Source organism: Artemia franciscana, chromosome 14 (genome assembly GCF_032884065.1).
Source record: "Artemia franciscana chromosome 14, ASM3288406v1, whole genome shotgun sequence".
NCBI classification, from domain to species: domain Eukaryota; kingdom Metazoa; phylum Arthropoda; class Branchiopoda; order Anostraca; family Artemiidae; genus Artemia; species Artemia franciscana.
This window is the reverse complement of record NC_088876.1, coordinates 28,863,180-28,878,253: the sequence shown is the minus strand read 5'-3', so window position 1 is coordinate 28,878,253 and position 15,074 is coordinate 28,863,180. Positions and strand designations below refer to the sequence as shown.

General features: G+C 32.8%; 3 protein-coding genes across 5 annotated transcripts in view; 2 read left to right on the top strand and 1 right to left on the bottom strand.

Annotated features, from left to right (window-relative positions):
- LOC136035538 (S phase cyclin A-associated protein in the endoplasmic reticulum-like) overlaps positions 1 to 15,074 on the top strand; it is a 598,516-nt gene that overhangs the window by 75,288 nt on the left and 508,154 nt on the right. The gene's annotated exons all lie outside the window — the stretch shown is intronic.
- LOC136035535 (uncharacterized) overlaps positions 1 to 15,074 on the top strand; it is a 77,907-nt gene that overhangs the window by 15,484 nt on the left and 47,349 nt on the right. For both annotated transcript variants that reach the window (XM_065717381.1, XM_065717380.1), the window contains one exon: positions 3,136 to 3,420. In XM_065717381.1, coding sequence (XP_065573453.1) covers positions 3,136 to 3,420 — 285 coding nt within the window. The remainder of the gene's footprint in view (positions 1 to 3,135; positions 3,421 to 15,074) is intronic.
- LOC136035850 (centrosomal protein of 131 kDa-like) overlaps positions 10,170 to 15,074 on the bottom strand; it is a 39,368-nt gene continuing 34,463 nt past the window's right edge. The window contains exons 7-8 of the mRNA XM_065717809.1: positions 11,739 to 12,416; positions 10,170 to 10,460 (exon numbers count right to left, since the gene is read on the bottom strand). Of these exons, the coding sequence (XP_065573881.1) occupies positions 10,170 to 10,460; positions 11,739 to 12,416 (969 nt within the window). The remainder of the gene's footprint in view (positions 10,461 to 11,738; positions 12,417 to 15,074) is intronic.

Below are 15,074 nucleotides of genomic sequence, written 5' to 3'. Positions count from 1 at the left end.
AAAGCTGTACAAAAGCTATGGTTTTATTCTGCTTTCTAGGGCTATGATGAGGGATAGGTTGAGATGACTATGACACATTCTGAAGATGAAGGATAAACCACTATCCTTTTAAACTAGCCATCTAGGGCCTAACAAAAAGTAGGTTGTCCTCAAATAGGGTGAGAGGAGGTCCTAAGGAAAGATTTAATGGACATTAGAACTTATTGGGAAGATGTAAATAGGGAGGCTTTGAACAAACTGGGATGGACAAGGGGTTTTTATAGCTGTGGCTATGTTGGCCTAAATCGGCGTGTTGCTGCAGTGAGTTGTTGTTAGTAGTAGTAGTAGTAGTAGTAGTAGAATATTTAGGACAGTCATAGGGGTGGGTGCCCTATAAAAAAACAAGCTTAATATTCAGAAAAAGTATACTATGAGGAATCAAACTGTACTATTTTGTTTTGTTAGCATGTTTCCTTTGAAATTGGCCAACAACTAACATCGTATTGGCCATACAACAACTATACGATTCAAAAGTATCTTTCATCACCATGAACAGAAGCTCCTAATCTTAGGTGTGATGCTGATAGTCTAGTTTTAGATGGTTGTTACTAGGCTGTTTATGATCTTACCATTTAATTTCTTATTTTATGTTATTTACAAATCTTGTAGTTGCTTTTCTGACAATGCACCTTGATCCCCCTCCTCCCTGATGGTCCCAGGTATAGAGCCATATAATATGTTTTTTGATTGCCTAACATGTTTTGATGCATCTTTGTTCAAATGGGTTTGATGCTTGTCTGGCCAATTGTAGATAAAAGTACTACTTTAAAAAATACTTATAAATATATATATATATAACAACAGAAGAAAGGAATACAATCCAATTAATGGAAAGTTGCTGCATATTGTCATCTTGTGCTTAAAGCTTTGAAGCATGAATAGCAATGTGAAATCTACGCTCCTCTATGGAAGTGAATACTAGAAACTAAACATCCTGCCTGATGTTTTCTAGCCTTTGAAAACACATGCTTCGAAGAATTCTGACCATATTGTGGCAGTTCACCAGTGAAATCACCAGCCATTGATTATTGACCTGCTGAAACAAAGGAGATTTTTGTTCCTTTACCATATTTTTACTCCAAGTATCCTTTCTGGAAAAGGAAAAACTTACTAAAGGAGCCTTTATAGGAGAGAAAAAACTAGCAAAATATGACTTTTCATTACATTGTTAAAAGAATTCTCCCTTTCCACATGTTTAAGAATCCTTTTTATTTTCTAAAGTTTGTAACTTTACAAAGGGTAGCTTCTTAACCTATGGTCATTTACATGGGTTAAACTTGCTTTGTTTTGTATACCCCCAGCATTTTATGTAGACTTTGCTTATCATTTAAGCAGCTGTCTTGGAGTCAGTCTTAAAAAATACATAAACAATAGTTTTTATTAATCTTGTTTGGGTCAGTAATTTTTCTATTCTTCCAGAAATGCATTTTAATTCTTGAAAATGCAGGTCCTAAGAACGTACCCTAGCTCTCAAATAGGATAAATTCTTCTAATCAGATTTTATATTCACTCTGATATTGAAATAGTGATCAATAAGGCTTTGCTACTGCGCCCAAACTCCTTAACATCAGTGACCATGTTCTCAATAATACAATGCTGGTGTAGCCATTTGCAATCCATTCTTCTGGAAATTTTCTTTTAGCTGCTGACTCTGCTGATGATGTAGCACCAGTCATACCATTCTTGGTGAAGGCACAGCTGAACTGGAAACGTTGGTGTCCACTGCAGAAAGTTTTGGTTTTAAAGTGAACTGGCCTAAAAGCAAAATAATGCCTTTGGACAATGCACAATGCATACCCATGATGTCTATAGAATTGTGTAGTTAGAATGTTGAAATAGTCAAGCAGTTCATCTTTCTTGGTTTAAGAGTCTCCTAAAATGGAAATGAAGATGTAGAGTTATTAATAAGGGTGGAAAGGTGAGTACAGTCTTCTAAGAACAATATTACGAAAAGGAAGATCAATTGTCCCACCAAAGCACGAAACTACTCAGATTTAGTAGCTAGTCTTATGCTTAACTTGTCAGTGACTTGTGCCTTGCTGCAGATGATCAAAACGGATTTTTCCAGGAGTAAACATATTTGCAAAATCAAACATGATAGCCTAACAAGGAATGGGAATTGTATATTTTGTACTGCTTTAATTCCTTAACACTTTCTGAGCAGCTCAAGTCTTACTTGTTGCATTGCTAGGACCGTTTATGTTTCTAGTCTTCTGAAACATATACCCAACTCATGTTCAAATCTAGCCTAACCTTAAATGGCCAGTAACACTAAATAGGAAAATCATGCACAAGATTGGCGGAAGTCATCCACAGTGAAGTTACTATCCAAAGAATCGACCCCACTTAGGTTCCAAACCTAGATCTTAACAGACATCTGCAGAGATGAAGAACAGTGCTGATGGCTGGTTCTCTCTAAGTTGGGGAAGTGACTGGATAAGAGCTTTAAGTCAAGTGATACTGGCTTTTAAGGCAATTAAGGACCTATATCCTGAAAGTCTTATTTTAGCATGCAATTACCCATAGTGCACAACCACCATAACATATAGCAAAACATTTTCTTTAACGTCATATTTTAATAGTTGGTGCCTTAACTAGAGGCTTCAGAGTGTGAAACAAAGAGGCTATCAAAACTGCTGTTCAGTGCCATATATTTTTTTGTTTTATTTATCATGTTGAATACACATGATGAAACTATTGAGTAATTTCCTCAGTTGAAGTTTTTTGTTGTCTGCTGTCAGAACTTAGCTTAAGAGGAGGTCTGATTGTGCTAAAAATAATAATTATCAAGACTAGTAGCATATCAGTGTTATTGCTTGTGCTGCAAATCTTGAAAAAATATTAATATTCTGACGATTAAAGGCCATTTTTGTTGACTTTATGGAAGTAATCTTTCAGATTATCCAAAATTAAATTCTTTTTGTATATATTCCAACTATTGTGACTCCTATCAAATCCTTGTTGGATTTAGAACTGAAGCACCACTCCCAAATGTGTTGGGTCAGATCTCAAAATTGTCTTTGTTGAAACATTCATTCTTGATATTGTAAAATAGAAATCTAGTAATTGATATGCCAAAATTTGTTTATTTTGAAGGTGTTTAAATGAACTTACCTTTACCTGTCGATTCGCCACCTACGATTCATCTACACGAATGTGTTACCTGAACCAGGACACAAGAAGAACACATCAATCTTCACTGTCAGATGATCCTGGCTTTGAGTATCTCGAGAACACGTTTCTAAGCCCAGAAGAAATATGCGAAGGAACTCCAATGTTTCTCAAAGAGTTGAAACCATCTTTGGCTGGTCCTTTGGATGTAGAACCATTGCAAGATGTCAGTTTAGAAGAATGTCAGCAACAATATTTTAATGCTGAGAGGTGATGTTGCCAACATTCATTTTCTATCTACATTTTATGTATTATCTTAGTTTTCTTTCTATTTATGTTTCTTTCTACATAGCTTTACGTTTAAAAATCTTGAATTGAAGAACTTTTAATGTGGGTAGATTTTCAGTAAGAAGTCTAATATCAGCTGTATTTGTTGTGGGTGGAATCCAGGAGCGCAGCTACAGTATTTTATTGTGGGGGGGGGGGGGGCAAGCGGGGTTGCTATTGAAGTAGGCACTATTCAAGCAGTAGCAAAGAAAAGAAACTATATAATAAATACGGTTCTTGGGGAATTTAAAAACATTCAGCAATACATCATAAAAAATGCACACACATTAAACAGTCATTAATACATGTGCTGGTGCTTGGATTGTAGAACAAATGTCACCAATGAGCTGGTGGAGACGACAGTGGTACAGCATAAACAAGCATTTGGGTGGGCAAATGTGAATGGTGTATACACTTGACTTTTTCAGCCAGATTCACCTCTAATGCTGCAGTACACATCCCCCTCCCCTTCAATTAAAAATTCCCAGGGACGCCAATTGCAAGGAAAATTGACTCCTGGAGTTGGAAAATTACCTTCCCCTTTATATCTTTGTTTAAAAAACTAGTTTGCATGCTTATGTGTGCACACAAAATTTCTAAATCATGAGAAAAATATTCATATTTTATTTAAATTCCGTTTATTCTATTCTCAGCAGACATTTTGCCCAGCATGCTGACTCAGAGATGAATCTCCTGCAAGTAACGGTGGCGTTGTGTGAAATGTGACTAATTTTGGTCATAATTCTTAGCACATTTATGTAAATTTTGTTTTAAAGCTCGTTAAAAGAAATATTTAGAAGAGCAAAAATAGCGAAAAGCCATCATAGTATTATTCATAGAGCTAGTTCTACATTTATGGATTAGTATGCGAATCCAAAACGTAAGGAATAAGATGTTCTCATTGTTTGTTAGTTGTTTGAATTACACATAACAGAATTTGGAGCTTACCAAAATTAGAATTTTGAGCTTATTTTAGCTATTATAAATAGCAGTTATTTAGCATTTCAATGACAAACAAGAGATTTGGAGTTTCAATTAAATACTTGAAATAAAAATTAAAATAACTTAAGGATTCCTGGAGTGGATCCCTCTTTACCAAATTCCATGACCAAACTATAACCGATGTGATCCATCTTGTTATAGTATGAATATCATTTTAAAAAGCACTTAGTATTATTTTCCTTTCCAATGATCTATTTTTCATTCAGGAAATTATTTTTACTGCATATCTACCTTATTTTTCACTAATTTCATTTCTGTCCTATTGGCAGATTTAGAGGTTGTTTTCATTTCCACCTTTTGAAATTTTAAAACTAAAGAATCTAATCTTGAACTGTTAGATTTTAAGAATTTAAAACACCCTAAATATCAGGGGGAAAAATTGACCTGAGTAAGTGTGGCGAAACAGGAAGAATAGAAAATTTTTCACTTTGCCACTAACAAGGATAACATTTTAATTGGATGATAATGTCTCAAAGGCAACATATTTTGAAAAATATTAATGTAGAATGTATTGTGAAGTTTAATAGAATATATTTTTATCGTTTTCTTTAAGCTAAAAAGAGCATTTGGATTAATTTAAAAAAATTATTTGCTCAAAGTAAAGACCGAATTTGACACTTAAAATAAGCAACAGTTTTATAGCTTCTGAATAAATTATAGTTTTTTTTCAAATCATTGGGGGGGGGGGGCAACTGCCCCCACTCCCTCTTAGCAACGTCACTAGTGGCATATGATTCGCAATTTTGACAACTACTGAAAAGACAGTATTTAGCAACAAAAACTAAAGATCAGTAAAAATTTATTTATTCATTTGTGGTTATTTATTCATTTGAAATCCTATCTGTAACAACAAAGAAAAAACTGAACATAATAGAAAAGAAAAAAAACACACAAACATACTTAAAAAATATAACATATAAATATAAGCATAAAACAGTATATAAACATACTTACAACCATACTTAATGAATCCTACAATTTTTTTCACTATATGACTATTAAGACCAATGAAAATTACTTGTTAGCATTTTTATACTATTGGCTACTATAGGGTATTTTGGGTCTTTTAAGAACTCAAAATATAATTTCCCTCAGAAGCAATTATTGGATTGTGAAAGAGTGTATAAAAACCTATGAAATGATGTATTTACTATCATCCTAGCTAAATTGTTTTTTCAGCTACAAACTCACCCATATCCCCCCCCCCTCCAGATTTCTTTATGTGCCCATTTGGAGCTATGTTGATTCTGGTTGAATCAAACTGCTGCCCCCTACTCTAAATCAAATAATCAGCAGTGTCAGGGCTCAAAACTCTGCTCTTCTTGATACAAGATTTCTGGTCTAATGTGCTAACCACTTGGCTAATCTAGTTGTTTGATATATACAAAACTTATAAAAATAATTAAATGCTTAGACATGCCATGGCTGTTTGGTAAATTTTGTAATAAAATAATGGATATAAATTCATATATATATATATATATATATATATATATATATATATATATATATATATATATATATATATATATATATATATATATATATATATATATATATATATATATATATATATATACTAACTGTTGGGGTGGCGCTTCGCGCCACCCCAACACCTAGTTGGTGGGGGCGCTTTGCGCCCCCCAAGCCCCCCCGCGCGCGTAAGTCGTTACGCGCCATTGTAGTTGTCTCCCTATGTCCAACCTGTAAATATAGATATATATATATATATATATATATATATATATATATATATATATATATATATATATATATGTTTTTAACTACGTAAAACTTGCGAATATACAACATTCTTTGCTGTCCAATTGTCTGTGCATATAAATAGATTGTCAGGTTTACCGACTCTTGAACATGCAACATATAATGGTCCATGGGAAAACAATCCGTATTCAGATCTATACCTCATGATTCTAATGATTGCTCTTGAGCTTTGTTGATGGTGATTGCTAATCGACGATTCCCTGTGTCGCCGTCGTCATTTATATATCCCCCTGTGCCCCCCGGCGTCCCCGTTGTATTTGTGTCCCCGGTGTCCCGGTCATCATTTGTGTCCCGGTGTCCCGGTCTGTATATACATTCGTTTTTGAATTGGTCTTTTTTTTAGGTTTTAGTTTTTTACCTTTTTTTAGTTTTTTTAGTTATACCTCATGATTCTAATGATTGCCTTTGAGCTTTGTTGATGGTGATTGCTAATCGAACATTCCCTGTGTCCCGGTTTGTATAGGCTATACATTCGTTTTTGAAATGGTATATGATGAAATAAATTTTTGTATTTTTCCCCTTCTTTTCTTTTTATTTTTTTTTTGTTTTTTACTTTTTTTTAGTTTTTTTAGTTTTTTTTCTTTTTTCTTTTTATTTTTTTTTATTTTTATTTTTTTTAGTTTTGTTTTTCTCCTTTATTTTTCATTTTTTTCCTTTTTTTATTTTTTTTTCTTTTTTAGTTTTTTTAGTTTTTTTTATTAGTTTTTAGTTTTTTTTTCTTTTTAGTTTTTTTTTAGTTTTTACCTTTTTTTAATTTTTTTTTAGCTTTTTTTTACTTATGTCCTGGTCGTCATTTATACTCCCTGTGTCCCGGTCGTCATTTGTGTCCCGGTGCTTTGTTGATGATGATTGCTAATCGAACATTCCTTGTGTCCCAGTCGCTTTCTCTTTGAGTGTCCCGCGTCATTTATATTCTCTATGTGCCGGTGTCCAGGTCGTCATTTGTGTCCCGATCTGTAATTTCGTCAGTCGAAAACATGACGTCAGTCAACACAGAAACATGACGTCACCTGATCCACAGACAGACAGACAGACAACTTATTTTTATATATATATATATATATATATATATATATATATATATATATATATATATATATATATATATATATATATATATATATATATATATATATATATATATATATATATATATATTTATATATGTATATATATATATATATCTATATACATATATATATATATATATATATATATATATATATATATATATATTTATATATGTATATATATATATATATCTATATACATATATATATATATATATATATATATATATATATATATATATATATATATATTTATATATATATATATATATATATATATATATATATATATATATATATATATATATATATATATATATATATATATATATATATATATATATATATATATATATATATATATATATATATATATATATATATATTATGTATAGCCCTATATACATATACACAATTCAGGGTACATTTCTGCACAGTAGGGGGGTAGGAATAAAATTCTTTTCAGAAACAAATTGAAATCATTTTTTGATTCTGAATAAAATTCTGGTTCCAAAGATATATCAGTGTCTCAGCTATTCAATTAATGTAGTTACTTAATCTGAAAACTTATTGTCTACTTTGTAATTATGCTGTATATTTCTAGGATAATAAACTACCCCAGAACCCGGGCCTCCACTTCTAGGGAGATTACCATGTTTTAGGGAGAAATCACTTCTTTTAGGGACATTTATTTTTTGGGAATAATGGGGTAAAGTAAGGATTTTAAGAACACAAAACAAAGTCTGTCGAAAAGTGGCTTCAGTTACCAATATTGAAAAATTGGATAGAGAAAAGAGTGTCAAACAAGTCAAAGAAAAATAATTATGTCCTGCATAGTAGGCTCAGTTTGAAGTATGAATACTGTGGGAAATCAGAGTTGACCAGGCATGCTCTGAACTAGCATCATATAAAAGCAAGCAATAAAATTGAGGGAAAGGTTGGCAGTGGCAGCATTGAAAAATTCTGACTGTGTGGGCAGTTATTCCAAAGAAATTGAATGCACATCTGCATATTTTTGGCAGAGCATAATATGCCATTAAGTATTGCATGCAGCTTAGTCCCTCTCGTAAGAAAAATGTTTCTAAAAGACCAGGCCCTAGCAGGCATCACTCTGGGTAAACAGAAAAATATAAACATTTTGCAACAAAATCTTCTTTGGTACCACACCACCAGTTGATTCTGTTCTTTAGAACTTTAGGGCTTCATTTGAGAGATGCCCAAGCTGAAGAACTGTCAGTTGATTATTATTGGATAAAGATATTTAGTCTGAAGACTTGTAGTGGCAAAATCAAGCACCCAGACTTATGGAAGTGCATATTGCTGATCTTCTGTTTACCTTTTAGCAATGTACCAGCTGAGCCTTTGTTTAGTCTCCTGAAATTAATCAAAACAGACATCCGAAAATAGAATTGAGAATATCACACTAGTTTCACTTATTCAAGTCAATTACTTGTTGAAAACAAAGATAAAACTTCATCAGCTGTCAGAATACAAAAAGCTGTTGCTGGCTTCAAGAAGCAGACAAACGCTTGTGCTGGAGATGGAACTTAATTAAAGTGTTTTATGTGTTCTTGGCAGTGCAAAAGATGTTATATATAGGGAATTTTAGGCACAATTGACATAAAATTCAGGAAAATTGAAATCAAAACGTGGAAGCACTGCCCAGCACCTGGTTAGTCGCTAACCTTAATGTCAATTTAGTGTGAAGTCACTTCTAAAGGAAATGTGCTAATGAAATAGATGTAGAATGTAGGTCCATTACCATTAGGTTCCTTATTTCATGATCCTTCCAAATATGGGGGCATCTCTGACAATACATCCAAACCTACCTGATGGTGGCAGATATAGTCCTAGGAATATGTAAGAATTAGAATAGGTAAAATGCTATTTTAGGGCCAGTTTGCTATCTTTGACAGTGGTTGAGTTAGTTGAATAAAAGTCCCAAGAAAGCATCCAGAGCCTTAATGATCTCTTGAGATGATGTTTTGAAGCCTCTTGATCCGCCAATTTTAGATAAAAATACTACTTTAAAAAAATACTTATAAATATATATAACGACAGAAGGAAGCAATACAATCCAATTAATAGAAATATACTGCATATTGTGATCTTGTGCTTAAAGCTTTGAAGCATGAATAGCAATGTGAAATCTATGCTCCTCTATGGAAGTGAATTCTAGAAATTAAACATCCTGCTGGATGTTTTCTAGCCTTTGAAAACACATGCTTGGAAGAATCCTGACCATATTGTGGCAGTTCATCAGTGAACTCATCAGCCATTGGCTGTTGACGTGCTGAAACAAAGGAGTTTTTTGTTCCTTTACCATATTCTTACTCCAAGGAGCCTTTCTGAAAAAGGAAAAACTTACTCAAGGAGCCTTTATAGGAGAGAAAAAACTAGCAAAATATGTCTTTTCATCACGGTGTTAAAAGAATTCTCCCTTTCCACATGTTTAAGAATCCTATTTATTTTCTAAAGTTTTTAATTTATAAAGGGTAGCTTCTTAACCTATGGTTATTTACATGGGTTAAACTTGCTTTATTTTGTATACCCCCAGCATTTTAAGTAGACTTTGCATATCATTTAAGCAGCTGTCTTGGAGTCAGTCTTAAAAAATACATAAACAACAGTTTTTATTAATCTTGTTTGGGTCAGTAATTTTTCTATTCTTCCAGAAATGTATTTTAATTCTTGAAAATGTAGGTCCTAAGAACACACCCTAGCTCTCAAATAGGATAAATTCTTCAAATCAGATTTTATATTCACTCTGATATTGAAATAGTGATCAATAAGGCTCTGCTACTGCGCCCAAACTCCTTAACATCAGTGACCATGTTCTCAATAACACAATGCTGGTGTAGCCATTTGCAATTCATTCTTCTTGAAATTTTCTTTTAGCTGTTGACTCTGCTGATGATGTAGCACCAGTCTTACCAGTCTTTGTGAACGCACAGCTGAACTGGAAACGTTGGTGTCCACTGCAGAAAGTTTCGGTTTTAAAGTGAACTGGCCTAAAAGCAAAATAATGCCTTTGGACAATGCACCATGCTTACCCATGACGTTTATAGAATTGTGTAGTTGGAATGTTGAGATAGTCAAGCAGTTCATCTTTCTTGGTTTAAGAGTCTCCTAAAATGGAAATGTAGATGTAGAGTTATTAGTAAGGGTTGAAAGGTGATTACAGTCTTCTAAGAACAATTTTATGAAAAGGAAGATCAATTGTCCCATCAAAGCACGAATCTACTCTGCTTTGGTAGCTAGTCTCATGCTTAACTTGTCAGTGGATTGTGACGATGTTTCCATTTCATTATTTTTTTTTATTAATTATCCCCACCAAAGCCAGTGATAATTTCTTCAAGACTGGAGTTAAATGGCTATAGGTTCCCAAGATACTAAAAAATGTTGTTTTTGAATATTTTAGTGCAAAATGAATATTTATTTAAAGAAGAAAAAAAATTCTTCCAAAGTAAATACTGTTTGATTTTGAAACAACCCAATATAACTACAGAAACAAAAATAACAAATATGTTTAAAATGAGGAAGATAACAAAATTATGATCACGTAATTTGAATTAGGTATAATCAATTTTGAACAACAAACAAATTTCTTGAGCCAAAAAATGTATTTTCAGTGTTTAGGTTATTATTCCCCCCTCCCTCCTCCTACCCTTATTAAAGTCTGTGGATGATTTTATTGTTTATATATCTTTGTGCATCATATCTAATTCGTTGTACCGGCACAACAACTGCCTGAGCTTCTTTTAGATATTTAGTCAATTGAATAGGATGAAGATCAATTAGCAAACTTAGCCAGATTTTTCTACCGCCAAAAATTTCACATAAGTAATGTTTGATTCTATTTTAAAAACAAAAAGGTAAAACAATAAAAGGGAATTAATACGAGACAGGGCCGTATCAAGGATTTTTTTCTGGGGGGCTATAAAAGGATGATTTTCGGGGGGGGACAGAAAACCCTAAAAAACATCAAAAATTTGATTATATGCACTTTTAAACCTCCCCTGAATACGGTCTTGATCTAAGACAGTGAAAGTTTTAGGAGGAGTGTACACAGCTCTGTCAATATCAGGCCACAGAACACTGCGATGACTTTGCAGTAATAGTCAAACTGCTCGTTGTGGTGAGCTATAGATAAGAAGTGACTCGTGCTAGTAGTAAGCAAATCTGAGCTAAAAGAGTTTATACCTGATGTTTTAAGAACAAATGCTCAAACACAAGAGGAATTCGAAAGGGCGGCTGAGAAGGGGTTGAGTGAAAAAGTGGGGGAATTGAGGAGGAGGCATCACACCAGTTTCTGTTCGTATTAAGTTTTATTGTAGCTCTTTACATTTGTAAACAAAATGCTTTTGTTTATTTGCTACTGTTTTTATTTAATAAATATCAACTTACCGTCTGTGCTTCCTCCAGTTCTTTGGTCCTTAAAGAAAATGAAACGCGTAAAGAAGCAATTTCTTCTTCCTTGGTAGAGAGATTCGTCCGTAAATTTAAAATTTTTGCTTTTTGTTCATCTATTCTTGCCTCAAGTTCACTAATTTCAGATCTGAATTTTTCCTTTAAATTCTTTAATGTCTGCTCATGTTGTGACTCCTGATGACTTCTCATTTTGCTCATCTCGTCAGCAAAGTTTTCTTGCATCATTTTAGCTTCTTTTTCTCCTTGCTGCAATTTTGAACTTAGATTGGAATTCAAAATTGTTAGATTTTGAACTTTTTGCTCGTAGCTTTCATTAAGCCTGTCTAACGCTTCTTCTTTTTCTCTTCGTAAGGTATCAGAAAGCGATTTGATTTGCATTTGATTTTTGCTTTCTGTCAGCTTAAGTTCGGAATCAGCTTCTTCAGCGAGGTATGCTTTTTCGCGGGAGAATTTTTCCTGGAGCTTTCTAATGTAATCTTCATGCTCCTGTTGAATTCTAGCAAGCTCTGAACTAGCTCTGTCCCGCTCTCTATTTAATTCTGCTTCAAGTCTCGTGTGTCGTTCCATGTATGACCTTTCTAAGTCATTAATTTCTCTTTCCAATTTTGTTTGAAAAGATTCGCGTTCTTTAGCACACGCTGCATCTTTTTCTGACTGAAAAAAAACTTTCAAACTAAAAAGGCAACTATTTTCTAAAAAAAAACGCATCACATAAATCCCTATTAATAAATAACCAAGAAATTAGAATAAAATCCAACATACATCTGGCGTTTCCCAGAATTTCAAAGCTTCAGAAGAAGACGCAAAAAGAGGCAAACTATATGGTAGTTACTGGACAGTATAAATATAAATAAGAGATTCAAGAGCATAACTGGCCATCTATTTAGAATTTGAGGAAAAGTATGAATAGATTGTGAAGAGGAGATTTTTCTGGGGAGGGAATACCTAGCCTCCTCTTTCTCCATATATTCCCATTTATTTATCAGTTGCTGCATCTTTTTCTGACTGAAACAAACTTTCAAATTAAAAAAGACAACTATTTTCTAAAAAAAAAACGCATCACATAAATCCCTATTAATAAATAACTAGGAAATTAGAATAAAATCCAACATAAATCTGACGTTTCCCAGAATTTCAAAGCTTCAGAAGAAGACGCAAAAAGAGGCAAACTATATGGTAGTTACTGGACAGTATAAATATAAATAAGAGATTCAAGAGCATAACTGGCCATCTATTTGGAATTTGAGGAAAAGTATGAATAGATTGTGAAGAGGAGATTTTTTGGGGGAGGGAATACCTAGCCTCCTCTTTCTCCATATATTCCCATTTGTTTATCAGTTGCTGCATCTTTTTCTGACTGAAAAAACTTTCAAATTAAAAAAGACAACTATTTTCTAAAAAAAAGACACACCGCATAAATCACTATTAGTAAATAAACTCAGAAATTTGAATAAAATCCAACATAAATCTGACGTTTCCCAGAATTTCAATGCTTCAGAAGAAGACGCAAAAAGAGGCAAACTATATGGTAGTTATTGGAGAGTATAAATATAAATAAGAGATTCAAGAGTAAAACTGGCCATTTATTTGGAATTTGAGGAAAAGTATGAATAGATTGTGAAGATGAGATTTTTCTGGGGAGGGAATACCTAGCCTCCTCTTTCTCCATATATTCCTATTTGTCTATCACGTGCTTCATCTTTCTCTGACAGAAGAAGAAGGTTAAATGCACTTCTTAAATAATAAATTAACAAAACCATGAGAATCAAATGCAACAGACTTCTGCCCTAATACAGAGAAAAGACTCATACAAGTTGATTCTAAGGTTTATGGTTTAGTGTAATGCTTTTTAAGACTTCTTACGAATAAGTTGGATTCAACGTATTCTGTGCGACAAAATAAAACTAAGAATTAAAAGGAAAAACATGAAATCGTATGCTTTTTACACCTTGAATAAGAAATTTCAGCGGGAGATTTAAAAGGTGCTTTCATGTCTATTATAAAGATGTAAAAAACGATATACAGAATTTTTAATTTGGTTCATAATATCCATATATGGATATTCTAATATCCATTATATCCATATGGTCATTTTCACATCAGCTGTTTTGTGAAGTAATTTCTGGCAGATCAGGAATTGGCCAACTGAATTTAAAAAGTTATAATTGTGAAGTGAAATTGACGACGAAGTTCAAGTAAAAGAAATCATACTGGAAATAAAGATAATAAAGGAAAAACATGCTAAATTGAATATTTATATTTTAAGTGACTTCTAGAAAAGATTATTCTTACAAAATAGATATCATCTGATTGTTTTCATTAAGTCTCACTAGAATTGGTGATTTTGTGCTATAATGCTATTGCTTCCTTCCCTAAAATCACTGCTAAAACAAGAATTAGAGAAGTAAGTTATAATAGAAAAAAAAAGACTTGAAAAAAATTCATTGCAGACATTATATTCTGTAAATTAAGGTAAATACTATCATTATATATGCTGTAGGCACTAAAAAACTGCGTCATTGACAGTAATTTTTTTTCCTTTTGCAGAGAAACTGCGAGTTTCACTATTTTTTTCTTTTTTTTCTTTTTTTATGTTTTCTTTGCATAGTCATGGACCCTATAAAGTTCAAAGCATTTTTGAACTTTTGAAACGAAAAACTCAAATTACATGATTCTTTCTCATATTTTTAGAAGCAGCTGTACTTTTTCTTTTGTTAATTGAAGATGAGAAAAGAATAATGAAAGCAACAGGGATAATAAGAAATCATTGAACAAATAAAACAGAAGGAAAAGAAAGAGGGAGAGAGAGGGAGAAAAAGTCAAATAGAAGATAATGTTTGAAGAACTTAGCTCGAATATTATAGGCAATTGTTCGCACTACTTCTATGTTCAGCGGCAGGTTAAATAAGTACCCCCACGAAATATATGAATTTTTATGATTGTTTAAAATTTTTTCATATTTTCCTCGGGATTCTTTGTTTCCATGCTCTTCAGAATTAACCCCTCTACCCTAAAAAACTTTCGCACGCGGCTATTCTAAAACCTTTTAAATTGATCATAGCTATACAATACGGATAAAAGTGAGGAAAAAAATAAAATATTAATGATACTATTTAACAAATGTGTCTTTAGCGCACTACTATTTGTTAAAACCAAGATGATTTAATGTTTTAATATTCCCCAAGTTCATCACAGAGCCATGTTCCTTACCTTAGAATACCGAAAGTTTTGAGCTTCACATTGTCGTTTTCTCATATGGAAACTTATCTGCTATAGCCATCACACTCAAGTTCTTGGTCTGACAGAACCGGT